This window comes from Patella vulgata, chromosome 8 (genome assembly GCF_932274485.2).
Source record: "Patella vulgata chromosome 8, xgPatVulg1.2, whole genome shotgun sequence".
In the NCBI taxonomy this organism is placed as follows: Eukaryota; Metazoa; Mollusca; class Gastropoda; family Patellidae; genus Patella; species Patella vulgata.
In genome coordinates this window covers 15834949-15853943 of record NC_065886.2, presented here as the reverse complement: position 1 = coordinate 15853943, position 18995 = coordinate 15834949, and the positions used below count along the sequence as shown (strand labels likewise).

Sequence of the window (18995 nt, the reverse complement as noted above, 5' to 3'; positions counted from 1 at the left end):
ATGGGTTTAATCTCCATAGCAGTCAGTGGTATTAAATTTATTTTATAATGTAAGGGAGGGAACTCTTTTTTAAACGTGATTTCAGGTTCTTCAATGTTGTGAAACTTAAATGGTATACTTTTATTTGTAAACATTTGATAGGAGCGGAAATTACACTGAAATAGTTTACATTTATTGTTGGTTCGAGGCGGTTTAACACCTTTATCCAAGAAGGAAGTGTGGAGGACATAATAAGCTGAAAGCTGTTTATCGGGAGAGGTCAACGAAGATCATAGGAGATGGGCCTGATTGTATCATTTTTCAGTGCAGTTTTTGAGAAATTAGGCCTATTCCAAAAAAATGTTAAAAAGTTTGTTATTAATTGTATATCATTTTGAGTAATCACCAGGTATGGTGACAGGTACAATGAAAACCATATAAAAAGAGGCCCACTTTAAAGGAGCTAAATCGCTAATATTTGGGACCTAGAAATTGACACAAATGGGTCGCAATGTAATAATGTAATATGAATGAGACCTCTAAACTGATTTACATCCAATCGTTTCAGTTTTTACTCTAATTTCAAATCAGTTATGTTCGGCAAAATACGTCAGAAGTCTCAATCGAATGGTAATCTCTAGCGTCTGGTTATTCCAGCGTATGCTCTCCAGATAAGAATATGCCGTTACTGTTTGACGTGACGTGTGAAATATGTCTAACCTCGTTCTTCGAGTCCCTTGTTAGAAATAGGTCTGAAGCGCATTATGGTACACGATTCATGTACCAATGGTAAAATGTTTATTTTGTCTTAAATATTGGACATCAGAAGACCATCTTTTCCCAGTAAGATCACAACATCAATGTTGATTTAAATTGACCAATGATTCGTGTTTTCAATGTCGAAGACTTTGGATGATATCGAGTTAGAGACTTACTTAGCTACTTTAAGAGGCAGTAGCCCTGAGTAGCATGGTGGGTTTACCCAAAACTCAACTCATTCATAATCAATCACACACAATATAATTTATAAATCGATTTTTGATAATTTTTAATTTAATTTACCTTTCTTTATTCAAAATTGTCATTTAATTTAAAATTGTAGCATTCTGGTTCCTGCCTTTTATGCAAATTGTGAAATATGTTCAAAGTTTGTGGACACTCACATAGATGAAACTTGAAATATATGTTAATATATCTTGGATGAGTGTGATTTTGGTGTGCATCGGTCAGTATAACCTCCTGGGTTATGGCCCCTGCTTTTTACACAAAATGTGTAACCAAGTTTTTGAACTTTCTAGGTCACAATTTTTACAAGTTGAGATATGTGATTATTTTGATTAGATTATTTTATTACCTATTTATTTATTTGTTGTTTTTCTGCCAGGAGCAAGTATGAAGTGGATGATGGAGTAACTATATTCGATACTGGATTAAGTCCACCGGCAAGAAGAGTTCGGATAACTTTACTAGAAAAACAGATACCATTTAAAAAGGTATTATTAATTCTGGAAAAGGACCATAATTATGGAAGGGTATCGCTGCCAATATTAAATGCTCTGCGACAATGTCGTTTCCTTTGATTATATGTAAAAAGTACAATGTACAAAGTCCTAATACCGATATTGATAAAGTCAAAATACCTCTAAGGCAGTGATGGGATTTCAAAAAATTCCTTGTCGGACATTTTTTCCCGAAAGTAAAGGGGCATAACTCTTATCGTAATTTAAGCAGACGTTTTCAAAACACAATTAAGAATCACGTGTCAACAAAATATATTCAAATTCATATGTAAAATAAAATAGGTGCACCCCGTTATATTTCATGTTTAAAACCCGTACGGTATTCAAATTTATGTCAATAATATTCCTACAAAATTACATGACATCGTAATACTATAAAATGGCAGCGTGCTGACTGCTGCCGATCTGTTTCAAACTCCCCCAAAATTACCGTATTTTTCGGGTCATACGTCGGTACATTTTTCAGCAAAGTCCAACATTCGTCTGATACTCCGTTTCGATTTATATACGGAAGGTAAAAAAATGACATCCCGAAATTTATTTGGCCGTAAACCATAGTTAATTATGCTCTAATACAACGAGCGAGTGACACCAACTGCTAAATAATTGCATTCGACTGTAGCACGCGCTATCGTCTAAAACAATTAACTACTTACGTCATTCCAATGGAAATATTCGTCAACATTTCTTAGCGTGTTTATTTATTTATTTATTTAAAGACATAAACCCCATTCAAAATATGATCATAAATCCGACAATATGCCATCAAAATAGAATCTTTTCTCGGATATCGGGCGTTTTGCAGTCGGCACGTACACATCTCTTAATTTCACGTGTCTCGCGAGATTTGTAATTTCATTTTAATTACTAAACTATATAAGCGCCATTTGCGTGTGTGTGAAATATCTTTATTTAACTTCGGCTGCCACCAAAAATATATGACAGACAAGTTATCGGATACAATGTATGTTGATTTGAGGTGTTATATGTTATCAGGATATGTGACATATATATGACTAATTTCTACGTGTTATTGTCCGACACAAAGGAGATTAAAACGTGGGACAATGGATAAATCACGGGTTAATCAGATTAAGTTTATAATCACTCTTATTGGATTGATATATCGTCCGACAAAGGAGAAGCAATGACTTCTGTTCAGGATTGATTTGATGAATTGTCCAATAAAGAATTAAGTGAGCCAATCAAGGCAGAATAAGTAGTTAATCAAGGTAGGTGTGTAGACGATAAGTAGTCGATCACTTAATTACCCAATCAATCCAGCCTATTCTCAATGATAATCGGGTTGCACTGTAGTTATACACTCAGTACACTATATTAATTTTGGAATTTGAATAATATTCACCATGTCTTGATGTCCGATTGGGCATATTCCTTCTCGGACAATTTTGGGCGTTTCGAAAAAAGATTCGGACAAGTCCGGAATATACGGGTAAAATCCCATCACTGCTCTAAGGCAAGAGTTAAATGTAACATTTGACGTTTTAAATTTAACTCTTGCCTTAGAGGTATTTTGACATTATCATTACCGGTATTATGACTTTGTACATTGTACTTTTTACATATCATCAATAGAAAAGACATTGTAGCAGAGCACTTAATATTGGCAGCAATACCCTTCCATACATAATAAGTCAAAATAAAGATAAATTAATGTTTTATATACGCTCTTATTTTATTTAAAAACTGTTTAAAAAAAATGAAGTTACGTTTAATTTCAGAAACTTCAATAATTACTTTTAAATTCATTTATTTTTAACCAGATTGCATTGATATTTTAAGGACATTTACGGTATATTGTGGCTTCCAAAGTAACCAAATCTTGCAATAGCAATACTGTACAGTGTAGTATATATTTGTGTCACATTATGGATGACAAGGGCTGTCACAAGTACATGTATTCTAGCTATAATTGTCTGTGAACTATTTCTGATATTTTTTTTAGGTTGATATCAACTTGTTAGCTGGAGAACAGTATAATGAAGAGTATGGTTTTGTTAATCCAAACAAAAAAGTTCCTGCTGTTGCTTTTAAAAATTTCAAGGTTTGTACTGTAACATACAGTTGTACCTAAAAATGCATATTGATATAAAGTCTGTCATTGAGTCGACTGGCGTGGTTTCGAATCCCCGGTTGTACGTGGCAAGGAGTAGGGTCGCCTGTCCAACCTCGTGGGTTTTCTCCGGGGCCTCCGGTTTCCTCCCACTGCTAAAGACCCCTACGCGCAAGCGAATTATGTAAATAAAAATTAAACCATATGTTAGTCCCGAAATGACCTAGTTTGTGTCGAGTGGACGTTAAACCCCATTTCTCTCTCTCTCTCATATTGATATATAATGTATTATAGTTTAAAACCCCTAATGTCATTTGAGGGATTTTGATTCCCTTTGCGAAGTTTGATATTATGAAAGTTGAATCTCTAAAGTAAAAGTAATTTCAGTCCAAAAATGGGTTAATTCCCTTTAGTATTTATATACAGACGGTATAAACAAGCCAGCATCACTTATAAGTGTTGGATGAAATCTTTTGATGTGCCAGCACATCTTTATCTGATTGAATCCAAGCCTATTCCTAATCTGATTGAATCCAAGCCTATTGTTGATAGTTTATTTAAATGCTAAATAATCAATTGGAGCACACTTTATATATTGTCCAACTTTATTAAGAAATTAATCCACCATAAAACATTGTAATAGTGCTTCATTATGGCTCTGTTTGGAGCCATGTTGACACTGGTCTTATTGACTGAAACCTGTTTAATGAGCGACATCTTGGAGGTCCCACTACATTTCGTTCTTAAATCAGCAACTGTTTATCTATTCTTTACCTACATAGAGAATTTATTTATTTTACTAAACTAAGGGGACGGTCGAGTGGTCCGGTGCATACACTTTCGATCATTAAGTATTTCATCGAGTCTGCTGGCTTGGTTTTAATTCCAATCTTGGATGGGACAAGGAGTATGGTTGCCTACCCAACTGCATGAGTTTTATACAGGTCCTCTAGTTTCCCCCCACTGTTAGTCCTAAAATGTCCTAGTTTGTGTGAAGTGGACATTAAAACTAGAATTCTTTTTCTTTGTTGTTCTAGGGAATACCAGATGGATTTTATTTTGAATCAAATGTTATTAGTGAACTATTAGACACTGTCGGCACTGGTACCAAGTTATATCCTACAGATAAAAAGGAGAGAGCTGAGATCCGAATGTGGCAAGATTACGAACTTGGCATGGTTGATGTAATTATTATTAATATTTATATTATTGTATTGTGAAAATTGAAATTTGTTATTTTAGTTCCAGGCAGTTTACTACAATGTTTTGATGATTTTCGAGGGTTTAGGGATCTTTGACTGTCATTAAATTCATAGGTACTTATAAAATCTCTTTCAAAAATAACATTAAACTGAGATGATGTATTATGTCAAAAGTCTATTATGTTCATCTTCATAAGTGAGATTATCAAATTCAGAGGCAAATAATTTAAACAAGTTTATCAAATTCAGAGGCAAATAACTTACCGGTAACTGAGATTATCAAATTCAGAGGCAAATACCTTAAGACATAATACTTATTAGCAGCCTCAGTTTAATATTATTTTTGAAGGAGATTTGCAATGTGACATGCACCGGTGGCTACATGTATATCTAATCCTTACCTATTATCAAATCTGGACACTTAACAGGGTCAATGTTCATACAAGAATAAAAACATCTTTGTTTTCTGTTAAAGATGCCTTATGTAAGTGCTAAATTTGCCTATTGCCGGTCTTTATTTTGGCTTCAAATATTATATAAACTATTATTTAGACATTTATTCCCATGACAAGCCTATAATCAACTCTCTAGATCATTGGATGACCATGATTTACATGGATTAGAATACCTGCAAGATTTAAAAGTTACGCTACATCTTCAAACAGTCATAACTTCACTCAGAATAATTTCAATGAAATTTTCAAAATATTTGTTTTTCATATTTTCATTATATATTATAGCGAGAACAGTTAGCTCTTTGTCTAAATCTTACATAATGCATCTTTAATTTTACATGTATGCAGGCATTGAACTCTTCTGTCCTATTGTTATTCATGATGATATTTTATTTATGACTTTTCATAAAATTGGTGCACAGATATGTATTTATGAAATTGGTTGTCACATCTTCATTATAATATGTTTAGGAAAATGTCATCAATTTATTTTTTTAAGGATTTTGTGCCTGTTGCTTATTACAATCTACTAGGTTTTGTCTGTCGAACGATGCATGCAGATTCAGAGGAATTGAAGGAGAACATCGACAAAAACACCCCAGAAGCCGCAAAAGAAAGATTTGCTGCGTAAGTCAGTTTGGAGCCAAAAGCTGTAACCATTATTATTATATAATCTTTGTGTGGCATTTACCGATCGGTAAACACATTAACAGAACACAGTTTTTATGGAATAAATGTGCTTGATAACAATAAGAGGATACTTGTCGAAAGATTGTGCTTTTAGAATAAAACTAGTGATTGTATCCCATAAATATTATTATTATTATAACCAGTTAGAGACGCACAGTTAAAGATGAGCTAGACTGTCGGTTACAACATTGTTATTGGCCGATAATTGATAGTCGAGAAAGTTCATCAGGACTTCCCCATAAAAAAAAAACTTAAGCATGTCTGCCTAAAATTAGCTCCGCTTGATAAAGTGGACCGACTTTTTAATTCCTACATCAACAATTTTAGTCGAAAACATTAAGTATACCTCTAGAATTTTGAGATATTTATTCTGCTTCAATAAAAAATGTTTAATCAGTCTTTGTGTGCTTGAAACATGTATAACGAATTAGAACCCCATTACGAAATAGTATACTAATTTTTTAATATGGCCGCTATTATGAACAGAGATCTATTCTCAAAGTAAATAGTTATCTTTGTTCAGAATGTGATTTTCCAGCCCTTGTTTTCCCTTGTCTGTGGCATGGAAAGGAAAGCCTAGCAAGAAAAAGTGTGTATCCATTCAAATGGGATTAAAAACCAAAGTTGTATGTGTAGGCCTACCATTGGCAACATGTTAAACATCCCATTACATTTGGAATTTGAAATGTGAGTAGAGTATCGCTAAAGTTTCCCTCATAGCTTTCCTCATAGTACACTGTGTGGTGGTGTGTGCCAGTCTTCCTTAATCTGGTTGATTTAGAGAGAGAGAGAAATGGGGTTTAACGTCCACTTGACACAAAATAGGTCATTTTGGGACTAAGACATGGTTTAATTTTATTTCAATAATTCGCTAGTGCATAGAGGTCTTTAGCAGTGGGAGGAAACCGGAGGACCCAGAGAAAACCAACGAGGTTGGACAGGTGACCCTACTCCTTGTTACATACAACCAGGGAATCGAAACCACGCCAGTTGACTCAATGACATATCTTATGATACATTCGGCCATCAAACCCCCCCATTTAGAGAAATATGATGTTACACCACATTATAATGGGGTATTTTGTTTTAATAATACCATTACAGTGCTCTGAATTATGATGATTTCGGAAAAATTAATGAAACTATATATGTGTTCCAGTTCTACTCACTCTTTCTGGAATTCCTACACACATAGCTGTTATTGCTAATGATAGGCATGAACTATTTTTTTCTGCAGCATGTATAATGGAGTTGGTAAAACAGAAAAAGATTTATATGAGCATGCTATAGCTTCTTACCAAAATTTACTCACGTTTGAACGAGGTTTAAATGGTAAACAATATTTGGTGAGTATTGAGTTTATCTTCAAGGATATGGTATCCAAGATTTCTGGGTTGTTGTTTTTGCATCGCTTCGTGATATAATTTGAATGTGATGCCACATGATTGTATATAAATTTTGAAACATGTGTTACATGGGAAAATTTGTGACAGATGTCATTGGATATGGTCAGACTTTTCAAGCAAAACTCAGATCTCTAAAATCCCATAATATAATCACTTCCATAGAGTAATGAACCTGCTCTGAAAATCTTTAATTCATTTCTTGAGAACAAGTTATACTAGCTAAGTGCACAAAGAGACATAATGCCTAAAGGTTATTATTATGAACAGCTTCACACTTTAAAAAATAAAATTACTGGCTACTTATACATTGTCACCTATTAATGATATGATGTACAATATGAATTGACACGGATCACAGCTGAGGTCAAATAATTAACCAAATGTTGGGACACCTTATAAAATCATTTTACTCACAGACTACTTAATTGATTTATTTTATTTGCAGTTTAAATTTATGTGGAAACTGAATGTGTTTCGATTTTAGCAAAATAGACAAAAACCCACATCCACATGAAAAGCCCACATCTTTTGCTGCATTCAAATCTTTAATATCATTTCTCTTGATTTTTAGGTGGGGGATCGATTCACTGCAGCTGATATTTCTGTGTTTCCAAGAATTCATATGTTTCCTTTGGTGGGAATGCCCATTACTCAAGAGCATTTTCCCAATGTGTATGCCTGGATTCAGCGTATCTACAGTCGCCCTTCTGTGTCAAGTAGTGAAGATTTTCCAACAAAAATAACTCGCTTTGTGATTACATCTTTAACTTCAGTTTTTGTTTTGATTGGTAATGTGAAGAGCGGCCAGAAACATCACAAAAGGATAGATGGTACTAAAGTCATTGATAAGTATGTCCATTCTGTTCTAAAGCAGATGGTGGGGTCGAGTAGTCTAGATTATAAGGTCTCACATTGAGTCAAGTGGCATGGTTTTGATTCCAGGCCTGTATGTGACAAAGAGTAGGGTTCGACTGCCCATGCTTATGAATTTTCTCTGTGTCCTCTACTTTCGTACCTACCCCCAAGTCAACTATTGAAATAACCTTCTTGGGCTTTGCTAGTTTCCTTTCATTGTTAAACAAACTCTTCCTAAAGTGGAATTTAAAAATTTTCTACCATGTTCAATCAGAAATCAAAGATTATGTAGAAAGAATTTTGAATCAAATTTTTCTATCTTCATTTACATTTAACTGTTGTTTTAAATTCATTTTACTTCTTACAAATTTTCAGACAAACTGTTTTAAAATCTCCAATATTTCTTGTTAATTTTACAGAGCTGTGAATGAAGCTCCAGTTGTCACTGAATCGAAACTACCACAAGAAGCACTTGATAATCCAAACGTTGTCGTAGATGATTATCCAGTCTCATCAGATTGCCTTCAGATAAAACTACTATTACAAGAGCTGGTAAGAAAGTATATGAAAAGATTTATGTGGAGATAATTTGAAATATATCATTCATTTCTTTTGAAATTGTATTCTGTAAATAATGTAGTCATTTGCTCCGTTCAATTAGGATTGTTCTAAAGCAGTTGACAGTTGCTCCAAAGGTGAAAGTGAGCCATAGATGTGTAAAATATAGTATGTACATGGGGATTAATTCTGCAGTGGCCATTAGAGTGCAGCAGATAACGGCATAATATCAGGGAAATTTTTCAAATGTGGATACTCTCTGGGGACTTAGCTATTCAAAATCCAAGATGGTAGCCATTTTCAAGATGGCTGACATTTGTGCAACAATATATCATTTTTGCGACAAAATCACACCAAATTGTCCTAATTAATTAATCCTATATTAACATGTATTTTCGACTCCAGAGGGTCCACAAATTTTGTACAATCTATATTTATTTTGGAATGATGTCTCTTTAACTTACAGAATGTAAAATATGAAACAAGAAATTGTCATATTTTAAATCTGATTGGTCGAGCTGCAGGTTCAGGAGGAATATTCACCATATACCACAATAACCAACCAATCAAAGGTATGCGAGGTATAACAGAATATATCTGTAGTCTGGGTACTAAAACAGGTAAGTTAATTTCTATTTGTTTATTTTCCTCCTGGGGTGTTGGATGGCCGAATGGTTAGCACGTGCACGGTGTATCATAAGGTCTGTCATTGAGTCAACTGGCATGCTTTCGATTACCTGGTTGTACAGGAGTAGGGTCGCCTGTCCAACCTCGTGGGTTTTCTCCAGGTCCTCCGTCTTCCTTCCACTGCTAAAGACCCCAGAAAATTATTGAAATAAAATTGAACCATGTGTTAGTCCCAAAATGACCTATTTTTTGTTGAGTGGACGATAAACCCCATTTTTTCTCTCTATTTTCCTCCTCTATAGAGTCAAACCTGTGTTTGTTTATACATTCCTGGCTTTATTAAATTGGCCCTAATAAAGACAGAGAGAAATGGGGTTTAACATCCACTCGATATAAACTAGGTCATTTTGGGACTAACATATTGCTCAATTTTATTTCAACAATTCGCTTGCGTGTAGGATTAAACATGCAAGTTTGGACAAGTCCCTACTCCATGTCACGTACTAGCAGAGAATCGACAATATGCCACTTGACTCAATGACAGACCTTATGATCTAAAGAGCATGATTTCAACCATTCAGAGACCCGACCCCCGTGACTGTAATAAAAGCTGAACTTTATTCCGCCATTGTTCACCTTCAAAATGGCCATTTCTCAAGTGGTAACACATCGAGTTTTAGCATGTACATTATCAGCAGTAGCTTGTATTAGTCTATAAATAGCCATCACATGTCATAGTAGTCACTGCTGAACAGAAAACACATATTCTTACAAGAGAAAGCAAAGCCATTAAATAATAATTATTTTTTCCTTTTTGTACGTCCACATTTCAATGTGGACGTATATTGCCATCATCCACAATTTCTTGTGAACGCTCTAACGGCAAAAATTATCATCCATTTGTTTTAAAATTGATATATGTTGTTTACATTAGTGAGATGAAGAAGCCTATTTAATTTCAATAATTTTCGTTTATTACAACTAGAGTTATGGCCCTTGTTTCACTTTGTTGTCCTTGTGAACGCTCTAACGCCAAAAGTTATCACCCAATCTTTGTGAAATTTATATGCATGATTTAAATTAGTAAAACGAAAAAGCATATTGAATTTCAGCAATTTCCGTTTATTACGTCTAAAGTTATGGCCCTTGTTGCACCATGGGAACGCTCTGCTGATCTGTATGAAATTTACATGTGGCATTTAAATTAGTCAAGAGAAGAATCCTATTGAATTTCAGCAATTTCCATTTATTACTTCTAGAGTTATGACCATTGTTTGACTCTGTTTCATTTTGGGAACGCTCTAAACTCTGAAGTTAACTGCTGATCTGTATGAAATTTATATGTGCCATTTAAGTTAGTAAAAAGAACAATCCTATTGAATTTCAGCAATTTCCGTTTATTACGTCTAGAATTGTGGCTCTTTTCACTTTATTGAACCTTGTGAATGCTCCAACGACGAAGCCTATTGAATTTCAGCAATTTACAATAATTACTTCTAAATATGGCCCTTGTTTCACTTTGTTAAAACTTGTTGATGCTCGATTGATGAAAGTTATCATCCGATATGTATGAAATTTATATGCATCATTTAAATTTGTGAAACAGAGGACTGTTGAATTTCAGCAATTTCGGTCAATAATTTCTAGAGTTATGGCGATTGTGAACCTTGTGAACGTTTGAATGACAAAAGTTATCATGTGATCTGTATGAAATTTATATTCATTATTTAAATTAGTAAAACGAAAAAGCCTGTCAAATTTCAACAATTTCTGTAGATTACTTCCAGAGTTGAGACCCTTGTTTCAGTTTGTAGAACCTTGTGGACCCTCAAACGACAAAATTTATAATCAGATCTGTAGGAAACGGTCTTGTAAAGGCCCCCAATTACCTACAAAGGAATAAATATGCGACAACCCTTGTCGACCGCTTGGACGAGTTAGCTGCTGTGGGCTTATGTTTCGTTGCCTGGCAACCTATCTTTTATTTTTTTTGCAGACTTACTACCATCTGAACCATCTGTTAAATGTAAAATACAGAGTTGGCAGGCGTGGGAACAAACCATGTATATCCAGGAGTTATATCCCTTGATCGAAGTAGATATCTACTCGAAGATATTAGTATATAGATATGAACAGAAATTAGATGAGTTGTTAAATTTGCGAAGCCAGTCAGAATATCAGACGAAATTTACAAGCATTTTAAAATGTTTTATGGCAGGGTAAGATTCCAACCCCAGAACTGGATATTAACATTGATGTTTTTGAGGTCATTCTCGATACACTTAGCCAATTGTTTATAAAAGGGCGGGGCAATAACAGATGTAATTCGGATCATAAGGCCAGTTATCTATGCAAGTATAATGGATTCAATCCGGTGCTTGAATGTGCAAGTGGGGTGGGTGGCCGATTGGTTTAAAATGTGCGCTTTAGATCATAAGGTCTATCATTGAGTCAAGTGGCGTGGTTTTCGATTCCCAGCTTGTACGTGACCAGGAGTTCGGGCTGTCTGTTCATACTTGTGGGTTTTCTGTGGGTACTCCTGTTTTCTCTTACTGCTAATAAAGACCCCAGCTTGCTAGCGAGTTATTGAAATAAAATTGTACCATATGTTAGTTCCCGAAATGACCTAGTTTGTGTTGAGTGGATGTGAAACCCCATTTCTCTCTCTATCTCAATTCAAACTGTATTGAGTTTATCAGGTTTTATTCCAAGTTATAAAAATACCCATATGACCAGGTTAATGTTGAGTCGATGTTAAACTATCTCTATTATTCAATATTATTTCTTCTCAGATTGTCAAAGGACAGTGATTGTTTGGAGAAACTGAAAGAAGAGTATGGTCATTTGATAGAAGAGCCACAAACATTGAAGAAACGGAGGGAGGGTTTTTACGAGCTGTTACATGGTCGATTACAACACTTAGATAATACATTGATGGTAAGTTAACCAATAGCAACAATAATAATTCTTATCTTTATTTTACTTCATCTTTCCAAGTCCTTTAATTTGTTATTGTTAAAATATCTACCGGTACACCTGGAATTCATACAAAAGCTTCGAAGGCGCGCGATAGATGCACAATCCGGTGGTACTTTTTACCGCCGACTACCGCCGACTTAATGCTTTTTACCGCCGACCGTCGTGTAATTACCGCCGACCAAATACTTGTTACCCCCAACCAAATGCTTAATGATTCCTTGTTACCGCCGACTATTTTACGGTTGTTTTTTTTTATAAAAAATAATACAACACGAATGTTATTTTTTATTTGAGGTGTAATCACGTACAACTGTCGAAAAACATTCATATATATTTTAAATGAAATGAAATGAAATGAAATGGAGTTTAACGTCCTACTGTTCTGCTCCTAACCTGGGCTAATGAAGACGGGCATACGCCATACAATGTGCTATGAGGGAAATTTTGCCCGGACAGCGGCACTACGGCCTACTCTTTTATCGAATTCCAACTGCCAAGGGATCTTTTACGTGCACGTCAATGTGTACACGGGACCTCGGTTTTTCATCCCATCCGAACGACTAGACAGCTTTCCTTGTCGGGCCCTCCGTCCTGCATCACTGACAAGGGGAAACCACGCGGGAAAATCTGGATGAACATATATATTTTAAAGAATGTTGAAGGACAAAACTACAATTTAGATATTGAAGGGCAAATATATCAAGATTGTTTCAGCTACTGGTTATAAAAAAATAACATTTTAGGCCTATCTTCTATTAGTGCGAGGGTTAGGGTTAGGGTTGTCGACCATATTTATATATAATAAAATCTATATTTTTTATCAAACTCTGTGTATTTAACCAAATCTATTTTTTTGTCACTAATAATTTAATTAATTTTATATAGTCGGCGGTAACAAGGAATCATTAAGCATTTAGTCCGCGGTAACAAGTATTTGGTCGGCGGTAATTATATTACGATCGAAAGTCATTACAGTGCGGTCGACGGTAAAAAGTATTTGGTCGGCGGTAATTTCACGACGGTCGGCGGTAAAAGTATTGGTCGGCGGTAGTCGGTGGTGGTCGGCGGTAAAAAGTACCACCCTGCACAATCCATGCCGAGATCGCCTTCCTTTGATTGCCACGTGGCGGTTAGTGTTAAGAATAATCAGCAAGCTTGTTTTATTTTTTTTTTTACCGGCCGATTATCAAAATTATGAAATGATTCCGATTCCATACTTTTGATTTAGCTTTATCGTTTTTTTACAACCTCAAATTCCGCCATTTTTAAACAAATCAGAATGCACGATTAACCAGTTATATTTCCGCGATTCTCATGAACGAAGGAACTGTCTGGACTGGACTGATCGAGAAACAAATACCGACTGACTTTTAATAAAAACACAATTTTGAACAAGTATTTTGGAAGTAAATATTCAACAAATACGAGAGAACTATTTAGGAATTTGTGCCATTTAACTTTTGCTATTACAAACTATCGAAACAATCGATAGTTTGGTTGACTATCGCAATTTTTATCGATAGTTTCTTTTTACTATCGATACAGACTATCGGCAGTCAAGTTATTGCGATGCATCGATTGTTCGATGTATCGTTACACCCCTAGTTTCGATCTCACGGTTCATTTGTCCAACCCCTCCGGTTACCTACCACTGCAAGTAGGAGTAGTGTGACCTGCCCAAACTAATGTGTTTTCTCTGACTTTCGAATAATAAAGAGAGAGTTTGGAATTCTAACATGGAGAATGGTTATTTTTCTTTTTCACCCATATGTGACTGGTAACACCCCAGGATCCAAGGATCCGAATATTTAAACACACCAAACGAATTATGTGTATCGAAATAATATTTAACATGTGTCCGGTGGAGAATAAAAATCCCTCTCCCTCCCTCTCCATCTCTCTGTCTCTTGTTCACGGACATTAACAAACGATTGGTTCTATATATCCGAACTACATAAAAATATATTTATTTCACAAAACATATCCTTCACGACACACTAAGGAAACCTTTTTGACAATCTACAAATTTTAATACAGCTTCCATTATGTACATGTAGTTGATTTCCTAGAGAGGTCTAATGGGTTGATATGAAAACATTCAGTTGATAAATAGATCATATTTGTTACCATTAATGCTGGCATACATACTTTTACAAGCTCAAATTTTCCTGTCAACAAAATCTCCAACTCAAAAGAGTGATCTCCCTTTTATTATTGACAGCTTACTAGATTTTCATAACAATGGACAAACACTGAGTAAGACCATTCTCCAACACTCTTATGCATTTATTTTCTGTTTATTGTTTATTTCAGCATCAGGATTATTTAGTTGGTAATGATGTAACAATGGCTGATATCTGTGTGTTCTCCAGATTGATGTTCTTCTCATATGTTGGTATGAAAATATCCTCACAGAAATATCCAAACCTCTCTACATGGATATTAAAGATGCAGTCTTACAAACATGTTGCTGTTTTGTTGGACGATATCAACAAACCGATAACCTCATTATCACAGTGATCTCCCCTTATGGAGGCAGACCACTATTAAATTTCACCATCTGGGTACCCACAAATTGTTGTTCGTTTATTTATAGCAACTCTCTCTCTCTCTCTCTCTCTCTCTCTCATGGCTATTTTTGTTAATTTTTTGGTCTAGATTGAAAGAAGTGGGTTTGAATAAGCATTTTCTGCCAGGTTTTGGTAAATATTCTTGATTTAGAGGTGGAAGGATAACTGAGTTATGTACAGTGGATAGTTACATATTTTTTTGTATGTTACTTAGTTTGTGTATCTCAAAATTTCATTGGTGGCCCTTATACATAATCTTGAGCAAAGACATGACCAATTTATTGCTCTGTCTATATTGAAAAGCATTCAGCCCAACAAAAATTTGAGGAAAATTTTCAGCCAGACAGAGACCAGAATTAACATTGAAGACAAATTGAAATTAACGGTGGTCTGCCTCCTTATAACCAATTGCAGTGATCTCCCCTTATAAGCGCTGTTGTTTAGGGGTTTTGATTCATCTTCTGGCATTTTTTTTGTTTTGTTTTTTTTTGTGAAAAGGCAGAACTCCTATTCTGATCTATAATAACTAAGCAATGCATTGCATTTTGTTTATGTTAGATAGCTTTGTTAATGCTTACATTATTATTTTTTAATAGTATGGATAGTTTATATATAAATAAATATATTAAATATATTTTACCCTTGTAATATATTTATTCTTCACACTGTATATATTTTTTTTATATATAATTTGTTATACCGGTATTTTTTCTAAATGTTTAATATTGTTAAATGGAATAAACTAGCTGATCATCACTTACACCTTTTTTTGAACAGTATCTAATTGTTCCACATCTTTATATATGCTAAAATATACTCAGTTTGATTATTTAACGTTTAAATAAGAACATAAAATCCAAACACCAACAGCATGAATTTAATGAGATTAAAAAGGGGACCATCAGTGGTTTACCCTACACTGCAGGCATGTTTACATCATTTATATTTATTTGCATTTCTGAAATGGCCAGTAATACTTGTTAACATTTACATTCTATTTTGTCTACTTTTGTACATTTACTTAATATATTTTACTTGCTTATCTACAACAGGGGCTGGGTTGTCAGTGGCATGCAGGGACTGGGGTCAAAGAATCTTAGGCGTTCATTTCATGGAGGCATCCACAAGTAGTTTTATCCTTTTCTTCCCTTACAGGAAATGGCCAGGAAAGCATAATGACCATTCTGGGACAGAGTACTGTATCCAGCAAATCAGTTGACACCGCCTCATTTTAGAAACCTATCCCGGTCATTGAATGAATTATATATTGCATGTTAATTTTTCAATTTAAACTGTAATAAAATATATATTTTTCTAAAATCAGTATTGTTGTCTCCCCTGTCAGTCATTTTGTACACAAGCAAACATAGAAATTTTAGAGATAACTGGATCAAAGGAGTTTAGTTACGTCATACAGGGGTAAACTGTGTAAATTGTGCAGTACTGCATGTTAAAATACAGACTACATATACACCCATTGATTACCCCAGATACTTGGTGACTATTGACTTCAACACTTAGCTACGTTGAGATATACTGATGTGCTTGTTTTTAGCTACGATTGGATGGATGCCTTTAGTTCCAAGTGGCAAACTCAATTCCTTTATTAATGCATGTAACATCTTAAAAATAAGATAATTATCCCCCGCCTTTCGAAGAAAGCAGGGGACTATTAAAATGGGTTCGTCCGTTTGTCTGTCCGTCACACTTTTTGGGACACAATAACTCTCTTTAAGAGCTAGAATGTTCAAACTTGGTGTAGGTGTTTATTAGGTCAATGCCTTGATGGAGTTCGAAGATGAGCATTTTCTGCTTAGGGTAAGCAGAGATAAGCAATTTGATTGGTTAATGCTTTGGGACATGATAACTTTAGTTCTAATTAAGTGAGAGTGATGAAACTTGGTGTATAGCTTCATTACATCAATACCTTGACTAAGCTCGATAATGAGCATTTTCTGCTCAGGGTAAGCAGAGCGATAAAAAATGATTGGATGAGACTTTGAAACACAATAACTCTTCTTCTAATTGAGCTAGAACTTTCAAACTCAGGTCAATGTTTTGATGGAGTTCGAAGATGAGCATTTTGTGCTTAGGTTAAGCAGAGATAAGCAATTTGATTGGTCGAGACTTTGGAACACAATAACTCTAATTCTAATTGAGTTATAATGTTCACGCTTAGCGTAGGTGTCTATTAGGTGGATGCCTTGATGAAGTTCGAAGATAAGAATTTTCTGCTTAATTTCATTGGTTGATGCTTTGGGACACGATACGACGGGTGATTGATAAGTAGTGAGTCTAACACAGAAAGAAACAAGAAATTCAAATCAAATGCATTTATTTTTCAACATAGCCCCCCTTCAATGTAATACACTTCTGCCATCGGTGTTGCAGAGCCTTTATTCCAGTTCTGTAGAAGTCTTTGTCTTGGGTGTGTAGGAAATCATCCACAGCGGCAATGACGTCATCGTCAGACGGGAAATGCCTACCGGAAAGACATTTCTTCAGAGCAGGAAACAGATAGAAGTCTGAGGGAGCTAAATCAGGAGAGTAGGGTGGATGCTGAAGAAGTTGAAAACCACAGTCATGGATTGCTGACATGGCAACAGCTGATTTGTGCACTGCCGCATTGTCCGGTGGAAAATCACACCTTTGGTCAGCTTTCCTCGTCTTTTGGTCTTAATTTCTTTGCCTCAACTGCCTTATAAGTGCTGCATAGTATCTACCGTTAATTGTTTGACACTTTTGGAGGTAATCCACCATGAGAACACCCTCAGAATCCCAGAATACTGAGGCCATCACCTTTCCTGCCGATGAAACAGTCCTTGCCTTCTTTGGGGTCGGCGACGTCACATGTTTCCACTGTTTAGACCGCTCTTTTGTTTCTGGCTGAAAGTGGTGGACCCAAGTTTCATCCATATTAATTTGTTTTAGGAAGCGGTCAGGATCGGTTTCAAGTAAGGCTAGATTCTCTTCTGACATGATGTGTCTTGAACGCTTTTGATCAGGCGTCAAAAGCTTTGGCACCCATCGTGCTGAAACCTTTGTCATTTCCAAAGTTTCAGTGATAATAGAATGAACCCTCTCCTGGCTAATACCAACTACCCCAGCTATGAATCGTTCAGTAACTCGCCGGTCATTCATTATCAGATCATGGATTTTTTGTACCATTTCAGGTGTTGACACAGTTTTTGGTCGACCAGGGCGTGGTTCGTCTTCAATGCTGTCTCAGCCACGCTTGAATTCAGCTGACCAACTTTTAATCGTGGCATTGGAAGGAGCATCATCTCCTAATGTCTCAACCATATCATCATGTATGGCTTTCGGTGTTGGACCCTTTTTATGCAGATACTTAATCACTGTTGGCTTGTTTTATTACGCCAATGTAGTGGCACAACTATCGCCTGACTCAAAATATTTGCTTTTAAATTAATGAAGCGTTGTTTTTATCCGATATACACCGTGATACATTTCCAGTTTAAACATGGCGTTCCTAATAACTGCTTAACGCCTAGATTTTAAATACGATAATTTATACGGCAGTGTGAAGTTGAATCGTTTTTCGTTATTCGTTATTTGTTATATTCACCAATAACGAATAACAAATAACGGGGTGACTTGCCTCGTTATTGGCGAATAACGAGGTAAAAGCTACCCCTTTATTCGTTATTCAACTTTATATTCGGGATTCCAATATGCAGCTAGCCATTACTAGAATGATGGATGTCAATTATCCCCCAGTAGTATAAAACACAGCAAAACGACCTCTAGACGAAAAACAGTCCACACTGTTATCCAAGCAGCAAATAAAGAGCTGTTTTTTATTCGTTTTTCACCTCGTTATTTGGGATTCACATATGAAGGTGTTCATGTATCTTTAATGAGGATATTTCAGGATTTAATTCGAAACGATCACTAGGCAGCAATAGAATAATGGATTGCAAAGTATCCCCTAGCAGTAGAAAACATATTAAATGACGTATAGTCGGTAAATAAACCAAATTTTTATTCAAGCGAGAGAGAGAGAGAGAGAGAGAAATGGGGTTTAACGTCCACTCGACACAAACTAGGTCATTTCGGGAC

The 18995-nt window shown here is 35.4% G+C and overlaps 1 protein-coding gene across 1 annotated transcript; it reads left to right on the top strand.

Annotated features, from left to right (window-relative positions):
* The first annotated feature begins 105 nt into the window (after positions 1–105).
* LOC126830631 (uncharacterized) lies at positions 106–16238 on the top strand. The gene is made up of 12 exons (XM_050561036.2): positions 106–349; positions 1364–1472; positions 3466–3564; positions 4611–4757; positions 5730–5857; positions 7158–7266; positions 7898–8175; positions 8601–8733; positions 9206–9359; positions 11363–11585; positions 12159–12303; positions 14659–16238. Exons 1-12 carry the CDS (start codon positions 279–281, stop codon positions 14863–14865), a joined length of 1803 nt encoding a protein of 600 aa, XP_050416993.1. The 5' UTR covers positions 106–278; the 3' UTR covers positions 14866–16238.
* The last annotated feature ends 2757 nt before the right edge of the window (positions 16239–18995 follow it).